At 42.9% G+C, this 19,126-nt stretch overlaps 1 protein-coding gene across 11 annotated transcripts in view; it reads left to right on the top strand.

Moving 5' to 3' along the window:
* The window catches only part of DMD (dystrophin), a 1,657,593-nt gene that overhangs the window by 1,587,683 nt on the left and 50,784 nt on the right, over positions 1 to 19,126 (top strand). For 7 of the 11 annotated variants that reach the window (XM_029929473.1, XM_029929472.1, XM_029929470.1 and 4 more), the window contains 7 exons: positions 1,322 to 1,488; positions 3,751 to 3,862; positions 5,426 to 5,562; positions 6,263 to 6,301; positions 10,461 to 10,526; positions 11,629 to 11,694; positions 14,351 to 14,509. In XM_029929473.1, the coding sequence (XP_029785333.1) occupies positions 1,322 to 1,488; positions 3,751 to 3,862; positions 5,426 to 5,562; positions 6,263 to 6,301; positions 10,461 to 10,526; positions 11,629 to 11,694; positions 14,351 to 14,509 (746 nt within the window). The remainder of the gene's footprint in view (positions 1 to 1,321; positions 1,489 to 3,750; positions 3,863 to 5,425; positions 5,563 to 6,262; positions 6,302 to 10,460; positions 10,527 to 11,628; positions 11,695 to 14,350; positions 14,510 to 19,126) is intronic. The other 4 variants (XM_029929466.1, XM_029929474.1, XM_029929469.1 and 1 more) reach the window with 3 other exon arrangements.

Below are 19,126 nucleotides of genomic sequence, written 5' to 3'. Positions count from 1 at the left end.
AGCAAAAGTCAAGTGGAATAATCATTCAGTGCGGTGAAACAAAATAAAAACACCCCCCCATTCAGTTTAAAAATCTATATGTAATGAAGATAGCTGTCAAGGGTATGGATTTACAAAAAGAGAGGGGCGCCTGGGTGGCTCACTTGGTCAGGCCTCCGACTCTTGATTTTAGCTCACATCATGATCTTGCAGTTTGTAGGTTCAAGCCCTGCATCGGGCTCTTTGCTGACAGTGTGGAGCCTGATTAGAATTCTCTCTCTATGCCCCTCCTGCTTATTCTTTCTCTCTCTCTCTCTCTCTCTCTCTCTCTCTCTCTCTTTCTCTCTCTCTCTCTCTCTCAAAAGTAAATAAATACAACTTTTTTTTAAGAGAGATTTTTCAGACCAAGCAAAACCTGAGAAATTCTCCACCAACAGGACACTTAAAAGAACATTCTAAAGGATAGTTAGGCAGAAGTGATCCCCGATAGAAGGTGTGAGATGAAAGAGACAATGGAAAAAGAAAATAGTGGTCGATATATTGCTCAATCTAAAAATACAAAAAAAACCCAAAATAACCCCACTGTCATGTAGGGTTAATAAAGATGTAATCAAAATGCATGAACTATAGTAAGCCATAAACAGTAGGTAAACGTATTTTGAGTTTTTTTAAATCACTGTACTCTTTGGGAGGAGTGGTGTTTATTCACTTTAGACTTTGGAAGGGAGAGAAACAGGGACAGACAAGAAGCAACAGGCCACCATAACGACAGCACAAGACCAGGAAGTTCCGATTCTGGTAGCGTCTCAGCTCCTTGTGGCTCGTCCGTTGTACGGCCTTGGGAAAGCTTCCGTCCCCTATGTCACCGTTTTCTGGTCTGTAAAGGGAGGCTCTGGGACCAGATGAATTTTAAGGGCTCTTCATTGTGATTCTGTGAAACACTGGGTTATAGATTCTGTAGGAAAAACAAGGAATCAATTCCTGAGTTGGTTTTTCCTGAAGCCCCTGTGAAATGTTATCAATAAGCACTTGCATTTCACTTCCGGCTAACTCTTAACACGTGTGTTCCCAAACCGGAGCTCAATGTAGCGTCGGCCCAGGTGTGTGTTTTGCTTTGCTTATTTGTCACGGAGCAGCCACACAGAGTAATGGCAGGGGTAGGTGGCTCCCGTGGGTGTTAGGGGGGGCGTCTGCAGAAATGGGTTGTGAAAAGTGAGGCTCGCCGCAGCCGTGGTGTCTTTTTCTTAATTTATAGTCCGCACTGACATATGCCTCCTGTCCTTTCTCTTCTTGCCCTGTGCCACCCTCTCCCCCCTCGCCCCCCTCCCTCCCATCCACGCAGGCTAATAATAAGCCTGAGATCGAAGCGGCCCTCTTCCTAGACTGGATGCGACTGGAGCCCCAGTCCATGGTGTGGCTGCCTGTGCTGCACCGAGTGGCTGCTGCAGAAACTGCCAAGCACCAGGCCAAGTGCAACATCTGCAAGGAGTGTCCGATCATCGGATTCAGGTATCTGGAACCCCCTCCGTGGCGCACCTTCCCTCGTGGTTCTCACCGTTTCAGGACTTGATCTTTTACCTCCTGTGCCGGCTGCTCTGAGTTCGTTCCTTGCCAAACGGTGGACTGCCCTGATCGCGGGGCTGTTTTGGTGGCTCTGACTCGTTAGGCAGGTGCCCCTTTCCACCTTCCTTGTGGAGCTCTGCAGAGCCACATCCTTGGTTGAACAGGACTGACTGACTGCTTGCCTCCCCTGACATATTTGTCTGTCAAGGGTATGCGGATTACCTGCGTTGCCTCCTTCCGGGGTCCTGAGACTTTTAACCGTCTCTGTGGGGTTTATTTTCAAGGTTTTCTTCCCCTTCTCTTTATAGAAATTCTCTCAGAATCCATTCTAACACTAAGAGATGACTGTGTGGGGGCACCTGTTGCGGGAGCTCAGCTTCTTACTCACTCTGTAGCGTTTTTCTTCCCTAAAGTAATAAGAATGGTTTCTAGCAACCCAGAACTTACTTTGTTACCTGTGAATCTGATTATGCTCTTGCATAGTATCCTAATGAACTTCTAAGGGAATATAAAGTACGCAAGTAAATGAAAATTTCACCAAGCAGCTAAAAAAGTGAAAAGGTTCTTTATAAATTTAAAAGTGAAAGAGATAGGAAACCTAGCAGGTTGTTATTCTGACACTCATAAAATGTCATGGAAAACCACTGGCTCTTAAATCTCCAGCCTTGTTGACTTGTTTCGGGAGATGGGATATCTTGAAGTGAATTAATCTTACTCAACAATAATCCCAAATCCGCATTTTGAAATGATGATGTATTTAAACATCTGGATCACCATCAAGGTTTCCATAGCGATGAATAAGCCATGAAGTTGTAAACTAGCCACATAGTCTGTGCCTGTTCAGAATCGACCTCACAGCTACGTAAATACTTTTTCTAGTTATGCTTGGACTTGTTTTATTTCTTTGTGTCCTAATAACTACTTTGTACCATTTGTGTGCTTTCTTTTATTCACTGCTCTTTTACCCCTGGTGTTTGTCCTTCTGTGCTTGGTAGTGTTGACAGAGAGGTTTCACAAAGCCCCTCAGAGATTTCTAAGGCCTAGGTAGATAACAGTCAGTAGGCAGTGCTCGAAAAGGAACAGTTTGCCTTCCTGGTTTGTAGCAGGTAAGAATGATGCCATGGGGGATGGGGGGTGGAGGGGTGGAGGGCGAGCCCCAGGGGACTGCATTATGTTCCCTACCTTTATTTTCTGACCTTCCCTAGCCAGTGAGATTCATGTTCAGGGGCAGGATTTATAAAATAGAAAAGGGGAGGGCTTTGGAGGGCCGGAGAGGGAGTTTGCATTGAATTCTTTTGCCCTGATCAAATTAGATTATTTTGGGACTCGGCACTTCTTTTTCCTCCTCCCCCTCTCAAAAGATGGCTGGGATCTAAAAAAAGGTAGCTTTCCCCCCACATTCCCATATGTGGCAGAAGGAATATGTTTATTTGAATTGGCTCAGGTTCTTAGCTAAGAAAGCAAAAGGCAGGGAGAATAGGAAACAATGCCATATACTGAAATCGGGGGCATGTGCACCACCTAGCTCTTCCAGACGACAAATTCTTACATCCAACCCCAATTCGTCTTTTCTTGGGGCTTGCTTATGTGTGGGTAACTGGTGGGGGTTTTCTGAAGAGAGGCACATGAAACACATCGTCCATGTGAATCGTATCACTTGTTCAGAAAACATGATTAAGGCAAGATGAATTTTAAATGAGGGTTCTTTAATTTTCCTTTATTTTATGAAATTTTATGAAAGTTTCCTTTATTTTGTGAAATTGCTTTTTATCTTGATAAAAATTGTTTGGCAAGTAATCGCTTCAGAAAATGTTTGTCCCCAGAACGAGTAGGGGGCCTGCACCGCATCCGTCCCTCTCTCCTAAAAATTCTGTCCATTCTTGCATTTGGTCTTCAAAAGAGAGGAAGGTTCCCACTATCTTCCTACTTAATCTGAAAGGATTCCTAGTGGAGTTTAAAGAAGAGCTGAAATCTTCTTCCCTCCTTCCATATGTTTATAGGATAATCTTTGTGCCAGAATGGTTTGATACTATAGAAGCACCAGAGAAATGTGAATGTGGGAACTGAATCACTTACCTGTGGGATTAATGACCCCTGCATTCCGTTTGCAGAATTCAGACCTCGTGGAAGGTTTATTCAAGAATATTCTGTGGGAATTTGATTTGAAGAAATACATATGTGTTTGTTTTTGTCTGTTTGTTTTACCAGGTACAGGAGTCTAAAGCACTTTAATTATGACATCTGCCAAAGTTGCTTTTTTTCTGGTCGTGTTGCAAAAGGCCATAAAATGCACTACCCCATGGTTGAATACTGCACTCCGGTAAGTTAGATGCCTCCCCGGCCTGACAGCTAGTTTCCCTGGGAGGAGTTTCCCTTTTGTACCGTGTTGAACATGGTGTGTACCGCTGTGATTTAGGAGTTCCCAAGATGCTCCCCCACTAACGTGGCTCCGGATTTCCTGTAGCGCTAGGGAAGCCTCCGACTTACTCCACACATAGTCTTGGATGAACAAATAGGGCTTTTTTTTGGTGGTCATTGAGAATACGTTCCCACCCATATTGTGTACCTGCAGTTGTGCGGATTTGTTGTATGGCCCGGGGTCGGGGCGGGGTCTGGGGAGGCGGTCATGTGGGTTCCTTAGAATTTATTATCCACTACTTTTGGTCAGTCTTGCTTAACTAACGCAAGGCATTTGCCTTTAAAATTTTTTTTTTCTTAATGTTTATTTTTGAGAGAGAGCGCACGCGAGTGAGCATGAGCGGGGAAAGGGCAGAGAGAGAAGGAGACAAAGAATCCGAAGGAGGCTGTGCTGACAACTCAGAGCCTGACGTTGGGCTAGAACTCATGAGCCGTGAGATCATGACCTGAGCTGAAGTTGGTTAAGTGTTCAACTCTTGATCTCAGCTCAGGTCTCAGGATCATGAGTTCAAGCCCCACGCTGGGCTCTATGCTAGGTATGGAACCTACTTAAAAGAAAAAAATCCTACTCTGCGAAATAGGTATTATCATTATCCCCTTTTTACCGATGAGCACTCTAAGGTTCTCTGAGGCCCACGGTTCTAGAATTAAGAGACAGAACTTTCTCGAAACTTAGATGTCATTTTGAGGACAGTGTTCAGTAGCTTACAGAACTTTGGAAGAATCACTGATGAAATGGAAAGGAAATAGACTGGGTAGTGAGACCCAATGGGTGTCGATCTGATGTTCTTTCAACACTCGCCACCTGCTCCTGCCTGGCGGTGCGCAGCACTGCTGGACCCGGGAGCTTGTTACACATGCAATACCCAGGCCCTGCCCTCACTTGTTAAATCCAACCTGCATTTTAGCAGGATCTGCAGGCGGTTGCCGCACACATCCAAGTTTGGGAAACTCTGCTCTAGAACTTTCCTTTCTTCCACCATCAGAGTGATTATCCAGTTCTTAGTGTCTTTCTCACTTTCATTCCTCTTGCAAAGGTAGTCAGTGAGGCAGAGTGAGCCACGCTGTGAAATGGAGTGAGAATCAGTGGGTGAAACATGACCTCAGTGTGGACCAAATCATTTCTTAAAATACTATAAAGTGTGGCCAAACCTGAGGTCGACTTTAAGACTCTAGAAACTAGGTACTCCTTCTGCTTCCTTTCTTCATCATGACAACTTGGTGAGCTTATTGTTTCCCCCATTTTACAGACGGTCTGAGCCTTCGAGAGGTCAATAAGTTGCGCAAGGTAACCCCACTAGTGAAGGGTGGGCCGGCCCGGTGTCCACCCACAGACTTCGCTCTTGACTCCCCGCTATGGTCTCCTCAGTTACAGAACAAGTACCCTGCGGCAGAACACCGCCCTGGCCCTTTACCTTGACGTTCTACCCTCGTGGGTCTGATCTCTGCGCAATTTCCCTTTCAGACTACATCGGGAGAAGATGTTCGTGACTTTGCCAAGGTACTGAAAAACAAATTTCGAACCAAAAGGTATTTTGCGAAGCATCCCCGAATGGGCTACCTGCCTGTGCAGACTGTCTTAGAGGGGGACAACATGGAAACGTGAGTACTGGCGAAGGCCTCTGAGCTCCTGTGCGCTGAATCCCTCCTTCCTTCCCAAGCGCAAACAGTCTCTCCTGTTTCTTTCTTTAGACTTGACTTTAGCTGGAAAGAGAAAAACAAGCTGGTGTTCAATTGCCATTTTCTCTTGTCGGTTGTCCCGTGCCAATTACCAGTTCCAAAAGTTAAACCGGACCCCCCAGGGAGAGCAGCTCCGGGCCAGCTGCTGCTTCCCCTTTAAGAAATATGGGACTGTTTACAAATGAGGGATTCCAGCCTTTCGTTGGGGTTTTCCTCCCTCACGAAACGAAACGCCAGGCATGTGTCTTTTTTGTAACTGATTGTGCGGTCCTGCTTAGTCGCTTTTATCCCCTTGAAAGAAAATAGAGTCCCAAGAAATTTCTTCACAGTAAGTAGTGATGATTCTCGTGATCCAAATGATGATACCTCCACCTCTACTCAACCTTCCCTTGTGTTTTCCATGTCCAATGGCAATCGCACAATTGTTTGTTTTTCTTTCACTTCACTTTCCACCTGCGTTTGGCCGTTGCTTTTCACAGTTCATACTTAATTGGCTGGAGTTTATTTATTTTGACCTTTCAGTATTTTATTTTATTTTGATTTATTTCTACTTATTTGTTTACTTTTTTTGTGGCTGAGTTTGCCTGTGTCTCTCTTCACCACCTCATTTTTTGTTTTGCAGTCCTGTTACTCTGATCAACTTCTGGCCGGTAGATTCTGCGTGAGTACTTGTGGTGAAGGGCGCTGCTGGCTTGCTTGATTTGACCATTTTTGTTCTGTTGGTTTGGTTTGGTTTTAAAGACCTATTAATTTCCTGTCCTTCATTTCAATTTTTTTTCTTCCCGTGGTAAGACGCGGCGAGTGCCATCTGCCACAGATCAGGAGAATCAGAGTACGGTTTTCAGGTCCCCACCTGGTCAGATCTTAACCAGCAGAAATCCTGGCCTGGAATCAATCATCAAAGAAAGGAATGGGTTGTTAGTTATAGTCCTGGGAGACGTGTTTATACAGCCTTCCATTATAAGCAGGGAGGAGCCTTCTGTTTACATCATAGCATTCTTTAGCCAAAGTTTTTGAGACTTAATACCTTGGGACCTTCAAAAGGATGATGGTTTACTTTTTAGGGCCTGTTCTAAGTGGACCATTAAAAAATGAGCAGAGTTTGTTTTATAGCATGATGTTGACTTTGATGGATTAATTTCACTGACGCGTGTGCATGCTCTTGGACTAAACTTTAAATACCTGAGTTTCTTAGTTTGGAACTAAACTCATTTTGCTCTCCTCTCCAAACTAAATATTCAGCTCATAAACAGTTAGACATTTACATTGGAAGCAAGGTGTGCTGTAGACTCGGTTATTGCTATCGGTGTATATTAACAATACTAATATTACATACCAACAGATAATTGATTTAGCTCAGAGTTTATAATGGTATTAGAAAACTCTTTGGGGAGTCTGTGATTTATATATTAGCAAATAAAGTGTATTGTTTTAAAGTTCTATTGTGCAGAGTTTTTCTAACAAAGTTTTCATATTTTGAAGCATACTTTATTAAAGTATTTATTTAAAGTCAGACAGCTCTATTATTTATTAGAGGGAAATGACCAATTTAGAAGAACTCAGTTTATTTTTATTGGTTCTTTTTTTATTGTTCCAGCAGGTAATTTAATTTAAAGCATATCCTTTTTTAAAAATCCTGTAGTGATAAATGCAAGCTATTAATTGAGGTTTAAGTCTTTATTGGCCTCAAAGAAGCGTGAGGCTTCCCTTTCTTGGTTAGAGCAGCGTCATTGTGCCCCTTAATTTTGAGCTACGGTACCTGTACCTGATTTTTTTAGTCATCGGGGGAGTGACTTAGATTCAGTTCTGGTTTTTGCTCTTGGTAGGTAATTGTTTTCCGCTACCCCAGGTAATTTTTTCTAGAAGTTTGAACCTTTCCGAAATAAGAAACTTCAGAACAAATTGAGAGACTGAAATCCTCAGTGTGGCTGGATCCTGATAAGCAAATGGATGTACTCTCTGTTGGGATAACTTTCAGCCAGTTGAAATATCCAAAAGACAATTATGCTAAAGAATTACTTTAAAAACGCATGGATAGAGGTAGCACAAGATAACAGGCGCAGAATAATGAACAGTTCCCTGAATGGGAGAAAAAGTTTATTGTATACAGAAACTAATGAGAAAAACCCTGGCCGTGAATTTAATGTCACCTGTTTTAAGTAGAGGGTGTTGGCCTTAAACTTGGAAGAATTTTAAAATTACTAACCTTCTTTGCTAAAACAACTTCCTCTGACTAACACATAGGATCACTTTGCCTTTTTTTTAAACGTTTGATTATTCAGAAATAATGGAAAATTCTACTTTTGAGGAAGAAAAACCCGGCAGGCCACAGTCCCTATTCTCTTAAATACCAGCAATTTTATTAAAGTCTTTACTCATGGGTATTCTTTTTTATGTTTTTTATTTATTTTTGAGAGACAGAGAGAGCAAGAGCAGGGGAGGGTCAGAGAGAGGGAGACACAGAATCCAAAGACAAGCTCCAGGCTCTGGGCTAGCTGTCAGCACAGAGCCCGATGCGGGGCTCGAACTCACAAACCATGAGATCATGACCTGAGCCCAAGTCAGATGCTTAACTGACTGAGCCACCCAGATGCCCCAGAGCTATTCCACTTTGAAACCTAAATGGGTGAAAAGTTATTAGTGGAGTTGCCACAGAAGAGAAAGGGGTAGTGGGCAGGATGGAATTGGCCGTGATAATAACAGGACTAATCGTTCTGGGTGTACTGTTTCCTGGTTAGGAAGTAGGACGGGAGAGTGGGATTTTTACCATCTCCTGGAAAAGGGCTTCAGAAGGCTTTGGATCTAGTTTTGTTTCTGGACTAAGTGGTTTTGTACTTTTACTTATTCTCAGGTTTTAAATGATTCTCCTCTGAACAGTGTTCCCTTCTGGCTCATTTTCTGGTTTAATAACTGCCTCCTATAGTGTACTTTCTCTCTTTTTTTTTTTTTAGATTTCTGATTATTATGAGTTCTTGTGCTTATGCATGCTGTGTTAGGTGCCACGAACACTGATAAGAAAAATAACACGGAATTAGCCTCAAGGTTAAGAATTAAAGTGCTGCATAATATTTTCTGTATAAGATTATTTTAAAGTGTTTTGGATGTACATGCCTGGTTTTCTTGCTGTATAGTTTCTAGCTCAAAGCTGTCGGGTTTTCTTCTATGCGCTACCTAGCTAGCCACGATTAGAAGGGAAAACACCCGTTTTCCTTCATGGTGGGCTTTTAGCTTAGAAGAAGTCTGTACATGAAAAATGAGTTTGTTCCGGAAGACAGGGCTTATAAACCGAATAATCCAGTACTGAACTATTTTGACCCGCAGTGAATATTTTAAAGCAAACCTTCGCATTTTTCTGATACAGTGCAATGCCAGGGTTCTAAGAAACGAGCAGATGAACACTACAAAACTAGAGTGAAGAGTCACCTGAAAACCTTTGGATCTGCCTAGTAAATTGAGTCGTCTTCCTTGGCTCCTCATGACAGTTTGAAACATCTTGGTAGTTCATTGCCAATTGGATTATGAGGACACATGACCGAGACCACACTGCTTTCATAAATAAGGCCTTTATCTCCCAGGGCCACCCTCCGTTCCCTAGTTGTTTGCTATCCTCTGTTGTAATCATCTTATGATTGCGTGTCTTTAAGGAACAGGCATTTCTAGCACATTTTCTATGTCAGCCTACGTAACGACATGGTTTTTTCTTTTTGTATAAGAAAAAACAAACCTATTCTTAGTGTTGCGACCAAGTCAATTAATGCTGTTTGGACATTGGGCTAAACCAGTCCTCACTATTTGAATAGATGACTGTTGTCTCTTGGATTCGTGCCTTTACCTAAGGGCTTTCTGTGTCAGGACAGAAATGGAAGAGAACTTTTGTCCCCTTCCAATGAAAACAAAAAAGCCCAAGTCCAAACTGGTTTTCAGAACAGATGGATTTTTTTCCCTAAGGTTAATCCGAAGTACTATAAAAACATCAAGGATAATTAATAGACCTGATATCAAAGGTTGAGGAAAATGTTAACCTTACTAAATCTCCTGAACTCTGGAGCTCAAAAAAATAAAAATAAAAAAGGTAGAGTTTTACACCCCAAAGTATATAATCCTCCCCTCGTTTTCTTCCCTGTATATTAGCACACAGTATCCCTAATAAATATTTCAGATACTGTGACATTTTATAGAATTTAGTTCTTTTTTTTAAAAACATCACAATATCACGTTGAGTCCTTCAGTTTTATTTTATGGAGTTGTAATAGAGTCCTACTACTCACTTGGTAGATATATTGCTTCTTTACAAAACTGTACAGACCAAGGTAGCTCGGGCTATGGAATCCTAAGAGGTCCCGGACCAGCCTGGCGTCTTTGGAATCACGTTGACTGAGAGTGTTCTAGGCACACAGTGTCCATGCAGTGAGAGAGCACTCATCAATGGCATTGGGTGTCATCTCTTTCACATTTTTGACCACCTAGTGCCAACACAGTCTCAGAACTGTAGCATGTGAGAAACTAACCAGGGGAAGGCAAATGTCCCAGCGAGATGGTCTCCCCCCAGCCTTTTTTCTCCCGGAAACTCTCCAGGGAAGATAGTGATCTCTTTTCGGTGGCTTTTGAAAGAAGTAGAAGGAGGAGATCTCGCCTCTCAAGCTTGGATTTAAAATACTCGATGATATCTAAGATACAGGAAAGGCCAACTGTGTACCTTATCCATAGGACTAGAATAAAAGCATTCTAGGCCATGTGTATAACATGACTATGTGGTGGGGGTTTTCTTTTTCTCCATTAACGGATGGTATCTGTGACTAATCACATTTTCTGCCTTATAGGCCTGCCTCGTCCCCTCAGCTTTCACACGATGATACTCATTCACGCATTGAACATTATGCTAGCAGGTATGACACTAGTTGAATGCCAGGCAAATAGTGATTGAAATAACTAACCAAGGAAAGCTAACCTATAATCATTTGCAACAGACCTTTTCTTTTCCGCCCAATCTTGTCTGAATTCTACTAATGACCTTGCCCTCTAACTTGCATGCCATTGCACTGCATGTTGTTCTTGGACACGAGTAAGAACGTTGGTCCGGAACAGTCTCTCCCTAATCCTGGCCTTTAAACTTTTCCGATAGCTTTGTTATGTTTTGCATACTGCGCACGTTTAAGCCATTGGCTGAGAAATCATCTGACCTTAGAAAAAAGCTAGACCAGACACGCCCAGGTGAAGAAGCGATACCCCGTTCCGTAGAGTATGAAGGCATTGGCTTTACGTCTGTGTGCTGATTTCACCTGACACGCTGTAGAGAGCAATGAATTTTCCTAATCCTTGCACCTTTATGTCCCACCTTGTTTGTGTTTCGGATCATTTTTATACCTAAAAGCTGATTTGCTAACTGTAAGATATCTTATGCTCGTTAAATAAGTCTGTAAGAGTTTGGTTAACTTTTTTTTTATTTTTTAGTGGTAAAAAGTGGTTACGATTGTCTGAGGGGAACGAGGTGTTTGTAAAGGTAAAACTCGGTGGCAGAGCTTACCGTGAGGCCATCGCTTCTCAGTAGTCTGACCGCTAAGGTGTTTATCAACCGTGGGAAAGCACGAAGTAGCTCTCTAAGTCTGTCATCAGGGGAAGGCTTTAATTGTCTTAAAACTACCAGGGGTAGCGAAGGGATAGAGTGTATTTGTCGTTAGGGAAGCTTTTCTTGGAAAAACAAAGGCCTGTTCCCAGTGAAAGGAAGATCGATCTGTGAAGAAGAAGAAGAAAAAACCTACCAAATACAACTTCCCTTATAATTTACAGCATAAATGTAAAGCTGCTAACTGGCTGTGGCCCACCACTCACTGCCTCCGATGGTTAGGGCATCACACATCCTTTAATTTGAAGGATTCCTTTCTCTTCTTGACATGATTTATCCTTTAGTTTTCAGGAATGTTCGATTAGGTCTTGAATAGATTCTAAGAAATCACATAAGTTTTAATGAGCTTTTACGTTTTTTATCAGGCTAGCAGAAATGGAAAACAGCAATGGATCTTATCTAAATGATAGCATCTCTCCTAATGAGAGCATGTAAGTATCCTGTCTCTTTTTACAAAATGTTCCTGACGATGAAATTGCTTTGAGGGCTTTAGAGGTAGGGTAGTGCAGAAGACAGGTGTCAGCGTGGTAGTCATTTGATCTTTCAAAGAGCCACTCATTTGTTTTTGTTCCTTGACTCTTAACCGCCTAACAGGGAAGGAGCTCATCCAAAACGTGGCCTTATTGGTAATTGCAGAGGAGCAAAACCAGTTTGCCTTATTCTCATGTAATACCAAATGATCACAGGTTGCACGGGCGCAAATATTGAAATTATATTAAATGCTTAATCTCTGACAAAACCTGCCAGATATTTAAAGGGATTGGACATTAATTTTTAGAGCGATGGCTGGGGAGTGTTTTCTCCCCTCACGGGGAGTGGACCCGCACTCTTGGTAGAGTTGCCTCAGTGTTCCCATCTGGTAGGTTGGTTGGGCATTTTCCCTCAGAGATCCGAAGGAGTAGATTCGTGCGAGGTAGTGTGTTCAGTAGCTAAATAAGGGGAGGCAGTCTCGTGAAGGGCTTCAGAAGAAGGAGTTCAGATTTAGGTCGAAGTTTTTTTAGTGGGAGGATAAGCCTGGCCTGTCAAAGAGAAGGAAAGAGAGAGCACGATGCTCAGAGTTGTAGCGCACACACCGATGGCAGGGACACCGCCTTCCTGAGCGAGTAGGGGAAGTGTTCATGGTGAGGAACGCACAGGAATAGTGCACGCACCAAGGGCCTGAGGTGGAGGGAGCTAATCTGAAGGAAAAGATAAGGGCCCGCTAACTGAATGGATAATCTAGAGAGAAAATCTAGTCGGAGCACAGGGACGCCTTTGGTAAGTTATGGATGTCTCACCACTTGGTCATGGAGAATCAAGGCCAAGGGAAGAATGAGTGGTACATTTATGGTGCTGGTGTGGCACCTCACAGTCACACTCAGATGAGGCAAGGGACTTTGTAAGGACTAGGCTGAGCGAAATAGTGTCCAATGGGCATCTATACATAACTGGTTATTGAAGATGTGACAGCAAATCATCTGGCAGATAAAGGTGATCACTTTCAAAGGCGAGTGTTGAGTCAAGTCAACAGCTAGGTCATTTGCATACTGAGTGACTTAAAACAAAACAAAACCCATCTTTCTCCCAGTTATAATGGTGGTGTATTCTCTTTCTCAGCCATGGGGATGCGCATCCGTAGGATTAGTGTGTGAGCTACATTGACATGAAAATAGGTGGCCAAAGAATCCACCTGACCAATTGTAAACAACCTGGATGATTTGCTTCCTGGGGTCACTGGTTTTGATATGAGAAGCTCTCTCGCACGCGCATTCAAAAGAATTCAAGTTGTATCTGTATAATATTGGCCGCCATTCACTGGCTGCCGGAGAGAGCAGTGAGTTTAACTGTAGCTCTGTTGTAATTAAACATGGGAAGTTGTAGCAATAAAATTTCAGAATTTGGGAAACGAGATGGTAAATTGGGTAGTAAAACATCCTTTTACAATTTTTAAATGAAATTTAGCTTTAGCTCATTCTGAGGACATAAAATCCATTTTGATTCCATGTTAGATGGTAAACTCATGATATTTTGGGGGCAGGTCTGGGGAAGTAGTGGGTGGATTGGTTGACTTCACTTAAATGTTTTTTTTTTTAACACCCAATAATTATTAGTAGTCAACTTTTCACTTCTCAACCAATTACCTGGCTTGAGCAAACTCATCTCAGTCAGGAGGATTTTTTCCTAAATACCTGAATTGTTTTTCAACTCAGAAGAGTTAGGGGGATATTAACATATAATCCTGCTCCTATCTAACCAGAAACAAAGAGCTTTAGCTTCTCATTAAGAACAGAACGAGGTTCTTACAACTTAGAGGTACACAGGGTTCTAAAGAGCTGGGAGCAATACATTTAGAAAATAATTTCTCCGGTGTATTAGTTCCTAGTTTGAAGGAAACATTGCAGCTGCTTCCCCAAATGTGAGCCTTTTGCTTCTTTGTTCCTGAAGATTAGTCCTTAAGAGCTGTTCTAAAGAATAAGTTGTTCAGTGTTCTTTTAATTAATCATCCTAATGGCTTTTTCTCCCTTCAAAGTTTTGATTTTGTATTTGAACAATAATCAAGTGAAACCATCTTGTCTATAGTTTTATTATTGTTACCATCTTGCCTCTATGGCTTTTTAACGTCAAACTGACTTACCAAAGCAACACTTTTTGGTTACATGGTCTTCCCCTTAAGAAAATATTTATGATAATAAAGGCTGCATTTTTGTTTCCTGGTCATTATCAACAATAGCGTGGGTCAATGAATAGATGATCTTGACAGGCTCGTAGCAAAAGTATTCTGGAGCCCTTGTTCTTTCTTTTAATATTTATTAACTATTGGTTGAGTGGTCAACATGGAGTCCCAGCGGCTCCGTAATTCTGCCGTTCCTTAACCCATGTAAGTAGGCCAGATTCACTGGAAAATTTGATCAAGAGATGCTTTGAATTATCACCAATAGGATGGTAGATCACAACCTGAAAAGAATCCAAGTGTCTTTAGAAACAGGAAGAAGGGTCTGATTACTTGTTAAGAGCAAATGTTTCTATTTTTAAATACACACCCGAGTCCCTGACCCCCACAACAAAATAAGGGGGGAAAAAACCAAAACCTTTGATTTTATTTTCCAGAGATGATGAACATTTGTTAATCCAGCATTACTGCCAAAGTTTGAACCAGGACTCCCCCCTGAGCCAGCCTCGTAGTCCTGCCCAGATCTTGATTTCCTTAGAGAGTGAGGAAAGAGGGGAGCTAGAGAGAATCCTAGCTGATCTTGAGGAAGAAAACAGGTGAGTTTTCTTTCTAGCTTTGTCGTTGGTATGCAGAGCGCATACACGTGCACACGTAGAAAAGCGCCAGGAATCTTCACTTAGAGTCATTCTGTGTCTGTTTTCTACAATACTCTGTTTAGTTCCATTTGCAGATTCTCTCTATGAATGCAATAGTATAATTAAGAAGTCCTAATTGAGGGGTGAAAGGAATTAATGCTAATGGTGGTGTTTGATTTGTTGCATGCGGTTTAGAGGCTTTGATTTTATATGTGAGCATAGAATTTAAGAGCAAAGCAAGTCCATTTAATTTCATGATTATACGATGGGTACATATATTTGGCCATATTACCTACATCAAAGCATTCCAGAAAGTAGGTTCGTTGGCTCGTTTTCACGAACGAGTCCACTCATCTTATTTTTCACCGTCAGATACCGAAGTCATCTGCCATAGCAGATTAGTGAGACAATTCCCGTTGGCCGTATCATCTGGAAAAGGTGTTCCCACAAGAAAGGAGACCGTAGAAGTTAAAAGGCTAAAGACCATTCACAATGTCTGCAGAGAGGACAAAGATGGGAAAATCGGGGATTTTGTGTGGTGTCAGGATAATAGAAATTACTGGACTTCTACTTTGGTGTTCCATTCATTATCACAGATCTCTTGGTTGAGAAAGGCTTTTACATGTGATCACTTCTAACTCACTGTGCCTTCTTTAGGCAAATGCCACCAGGCAAGTCTTTAAAGGAGCAATTGCTCAAATTTGTGGGACTTGAGTACTTTCATCTCTTTGATTTAGCCCAAGGCACCACAACCTGTGAATCTAGACAGCTCAGTATGTCTGCGAACCGGTGCCCTCGGGGAGTATGTCACCCCAAGATGAAAAAGCAAACTGCCATTCGTTCATTGCTTTCTGCTACCACTGCCCACCTTCTGCCTCTTAAAACCCCTGACCTGTGGCCATGCTCCTTATCCGGCTGGCTTTCCTTTACTCCCTTTCTTACCCTCCAATAAATCCTCCGTACTGACTTGAACTGTCTGTCTTTCCAGGACCAAGACCCATCATGGCGTTCTTTGTTCATGGGATTTCTGCATCTAGGAAGAAAAAAAATCCAGCTTTTCGGCTGGGCATTTAAAACTTTCCAGAATTTTCTCTTCCTTTTACAACATTATCTTCCTTTATACCTGAGTTCCAGCCACGCTGCTGTAGCAACCCTTTCTAAATGCATCCTGCTCTCATCCACTTTCTGGGTCAAGGGCAAGCTTGCTCGTCAGCCTACCCGCTTACCCCCATCCCTCCCATATCTGCTGAAGGAGCCCTACCCATGCTCCGTGACCTTCCTCAAAATAATCTTCTCCGCAGAGCCCTGTTAGATCCCTGCATTCGGAAGTCGTAGATCTTTGGCCTGTATTCTCGGGATACTGTGAACCTCCTTAGGGAATCCCCTGACAGTTTGCCTTTTTATCAGTGATTCCCGGTATGGCACCCTCCCCCCACACCCGAGCGAGACAGCGGGGTGCCCCTTTGGGGCAAGGACTGTGTCTTAATCCTCTTGGTGGTCCCCTACAGTACCTAGCACTGCTATAACACTGGGCGGGGGATCATGAAATGTTGGGTAAAAGCCTAACTCGAAGAATATAGCAAGGATGTCACATGCGTACCATCCAGGAGGTAATGCTGCACATTTTGTTGGTTTTCGTGGTAACCTTATTTGTGGCCTCATTTATGAAACTGGCACTGAAGATGACGGTAGATAAAGCATTTCCGTCTACTTGATTGAGGATGCTGATCATATCCATCTGTGTTAACCCTGAAGTTCTTTCATGGGTCCAAGTCACATTAGAAATAGTTGGAAATTGGCATTATAAGCAGAATCCGATGTTCCCCAGGAGTGGAAGTATTCTCGTACCACGGGATTGTTGACAGTGTGCAGTCGATGTGTCCGTGTGGTCGGGCTAGAGTTCAGTCATGGCTGTCGTCGCACACTTTCCTTCCGTACCGTGACAACCAGGGTTAAAGACTGCTGATAAATATCGTTTACATATAGTTTTATCATTTCCAAAGTGCTTTAATGTGTTCCGGGTCATTTACTCTTCCTTAAAGCTGTGTAAAGAAGATGGATGGGAAAACGCTGATTCACAGAGGTTCACATGGATTGACCCAGATGTCACACCCACCAATGGCAGAACCAGCCTCAGGCCCAGATTTTCCGACTTAAAATAGCCAACTGTCCCTTGGACCAGTGAACAAAAGAGTCATTCTTTGTAAATAGAAGTTATTCTTTTTATGCTTACTTATGTTTGAGAGAGCGAGCGAGTGAGCATGAGCAGGGGAGGGGCAGAGAGAGCGGGGGAAGACACAGAATCTGAAGCCGGCTCCAGGCTCTGAGCTGTCAGCACAGAGTGTGACATTGGGCTTGAACTCACAAACCATGTGATCATGACCTGAGCCAAAGTCAGAGAGTTAACTGACTGAGCCACTCAGGCGCTCCTAGAATTTTTTTTAAGTTTATTTCTTTTTGAGAGAGACAGACAGAGCATGAGTAAGGGAGGGGCCCAGAGAGAGCGAGAAAGAATCTGAAGCGGGCTCCAGGCTCTGAGCCATCAGCACAGAGCCCAATGTGGGGCTCAAACTCACGGAATGCAAGATCATGGCCGGAGCCAAAGTCAGGTGTTTGAGCCATCCAGGCACCTTGAGACATTATTAAAGACTAGACGTGAATAAACCAGCTCATGTACTTGTGGGACAGGGATAACCACTTTATCCTGAAAAATATCCAAGATGATTCTGCAACAATGGGATGGTTTATTCTGTGAAAGAAAGAAATTACACCAGGGCTCCTCACAGCCCCCACGTGAGGAATCCGATGTTGATGCAAGTCTTGCTGTATGTTCTCTTGACCTTCGAGTAAAGGTCAGGGTGAGCTGCTTTCTTTCCTTCTCCACGTCATCACATTTTCACGTCCTACCAAATTCCAAAGAAATGTCTGCAGAGTCCACTGTCTGGCTTCCTTGGTCTGTTTTCTCTTGTCTTCTTACAGTTCTGCTCAAAGCGCTGCAGAGCCCTAGCTTTACCTTCATGATCCATGAAGTGAGCCGTGCTTAGGGGCTTTCATTCACCGTTTCCTGTCCTTCCTCTGAGAGAACCCTGGCGGCGGGTCATAGATGCCCCTCTCAGTGCCTGCCATGCCTTTTCCTGAGGCAAACCGGGCGCTCCAGTCAGACAGATACAAGCGTACTTGTAGAGAAAATGGGAACGGATATTTAAAATTGAGATTGTCCCATGTCCTTTGGCTGTATATTTCTTACCATGTGTGTATGTATTTTGTGGTCCTTTGTTCTTTACTTAGGACTTCGCTCCCAATAAGTTGCGGTAGGAAAGGGAATTGGAGATCTGCATTCCTGATGAGATACATCTGCCCCCAGTCCCCTTGGAAAAGAGAGAATGGCTAATTTAGAAGTATCTCAGGCATGTGTTGTCTCTGCCTTTAGGCTTCTCTTTCCCATACCTGTTGCACATAGCATTCAATAAGTATTTGTTGAATGAATGAATGAAATAAAGCTGAATTTATTTTAATTGTAGCACTCACACACGTACGTTGGACTAAAATTATTTTTAAAGCCTAATTTTATAGAGGAATGCCTCTTAAAAGCTGTTCTGCTCGCTTTTCAAAATCTTTCTTTTCCGAAGTCCCTGGATTGGCACCAAGCGTTGCTTTGTCATTAATTGAGAATGTTAAACATTCATTTTCTGAATCCTGGGCCAGATACGTCTCTCCCATTTTCTTGATTGTTGGTTTATACCACCAATATCAAGTGAGAGCCCTGAGCAAGAGCTAAATCGGACTCTGAATTTTCTTGGTAGCATCTCATAAATTTGCATGACTAGTAACTGACACGGTCATTAAGGTTTCACTTCTGCAAAGTGTCTTGTCCTCATTCTGCAGATAATTCAGCCTCCGTGTCATTTGAGACCACTTGGACATGAGAATTTTATCCATTGTGTCTCCTCAGCATTGCAGTCTCAAAGTTTGCTCTTTTCCTGCAAAGACTAAATAGCCTGCAGTCTCCTGACTGAAATCCATAGCGTCACATTGCAACATATTTTTCTCTGCACCGACTCAGTGAAGCCAGACTTGCTCTGAAATCTTAGGTGTGAGCCTAGCAATGAAAAGGTGGCCTTTATGAGAGACCAGAACTCATTGTCATCCTGCTGCCTGCACAGCAGATTGATGAGACGGTTCCCAAGTCGGAAAGGAGGGTAGATACTAACCTGATTCACTGTGAAGTCTGAAGTACATGGAAGTTGTCAGGAGATGTTCTCTGACAGCAGGGAACTCTGTGGATTCCTAGTACCTGCTCGGTACCTTCCATGTATCTTATTGGGAGAAGACATTGTGCAGTGGAAGTTCCAGTGCTCCTGGCTCCTTTTCATTCCTCTAGTGATTATGCCAGACTACTGATGTTACGGTCATGGAAATTCTAGATTGGTTACTTACAGCCCCGAGTTGAACTGGCTGGAAATCACGACCCTGTTGCTTTACCTTGTAAGTGAGGGATGACTTTGGGCCCGGGGCTGACAGTCTTCTGCATGGTCTCCACAGTCTGTACTCCACGCTCCTTCATTAGGGCTTGGGGCC

Source organism: Suricata suricatta, chromosome X, assembly GCF_006229205.1.
Source record: "Suricata suricatta isolate VVHF042 chromosome X, meerkat_22Aug2017_6uvM2_HiC, whole genome shotgun sequence".
NCBI classification, from domain to species: domain Eukaryota; kingdom Metazoa; phylum Chordata; class Mammalia; order Carnivora; family Herpestidae; genus Suricata; species Suricata suricatta.
This window is presented reverse-complemented; position numbering and strand designations above follow the sequence as displayed.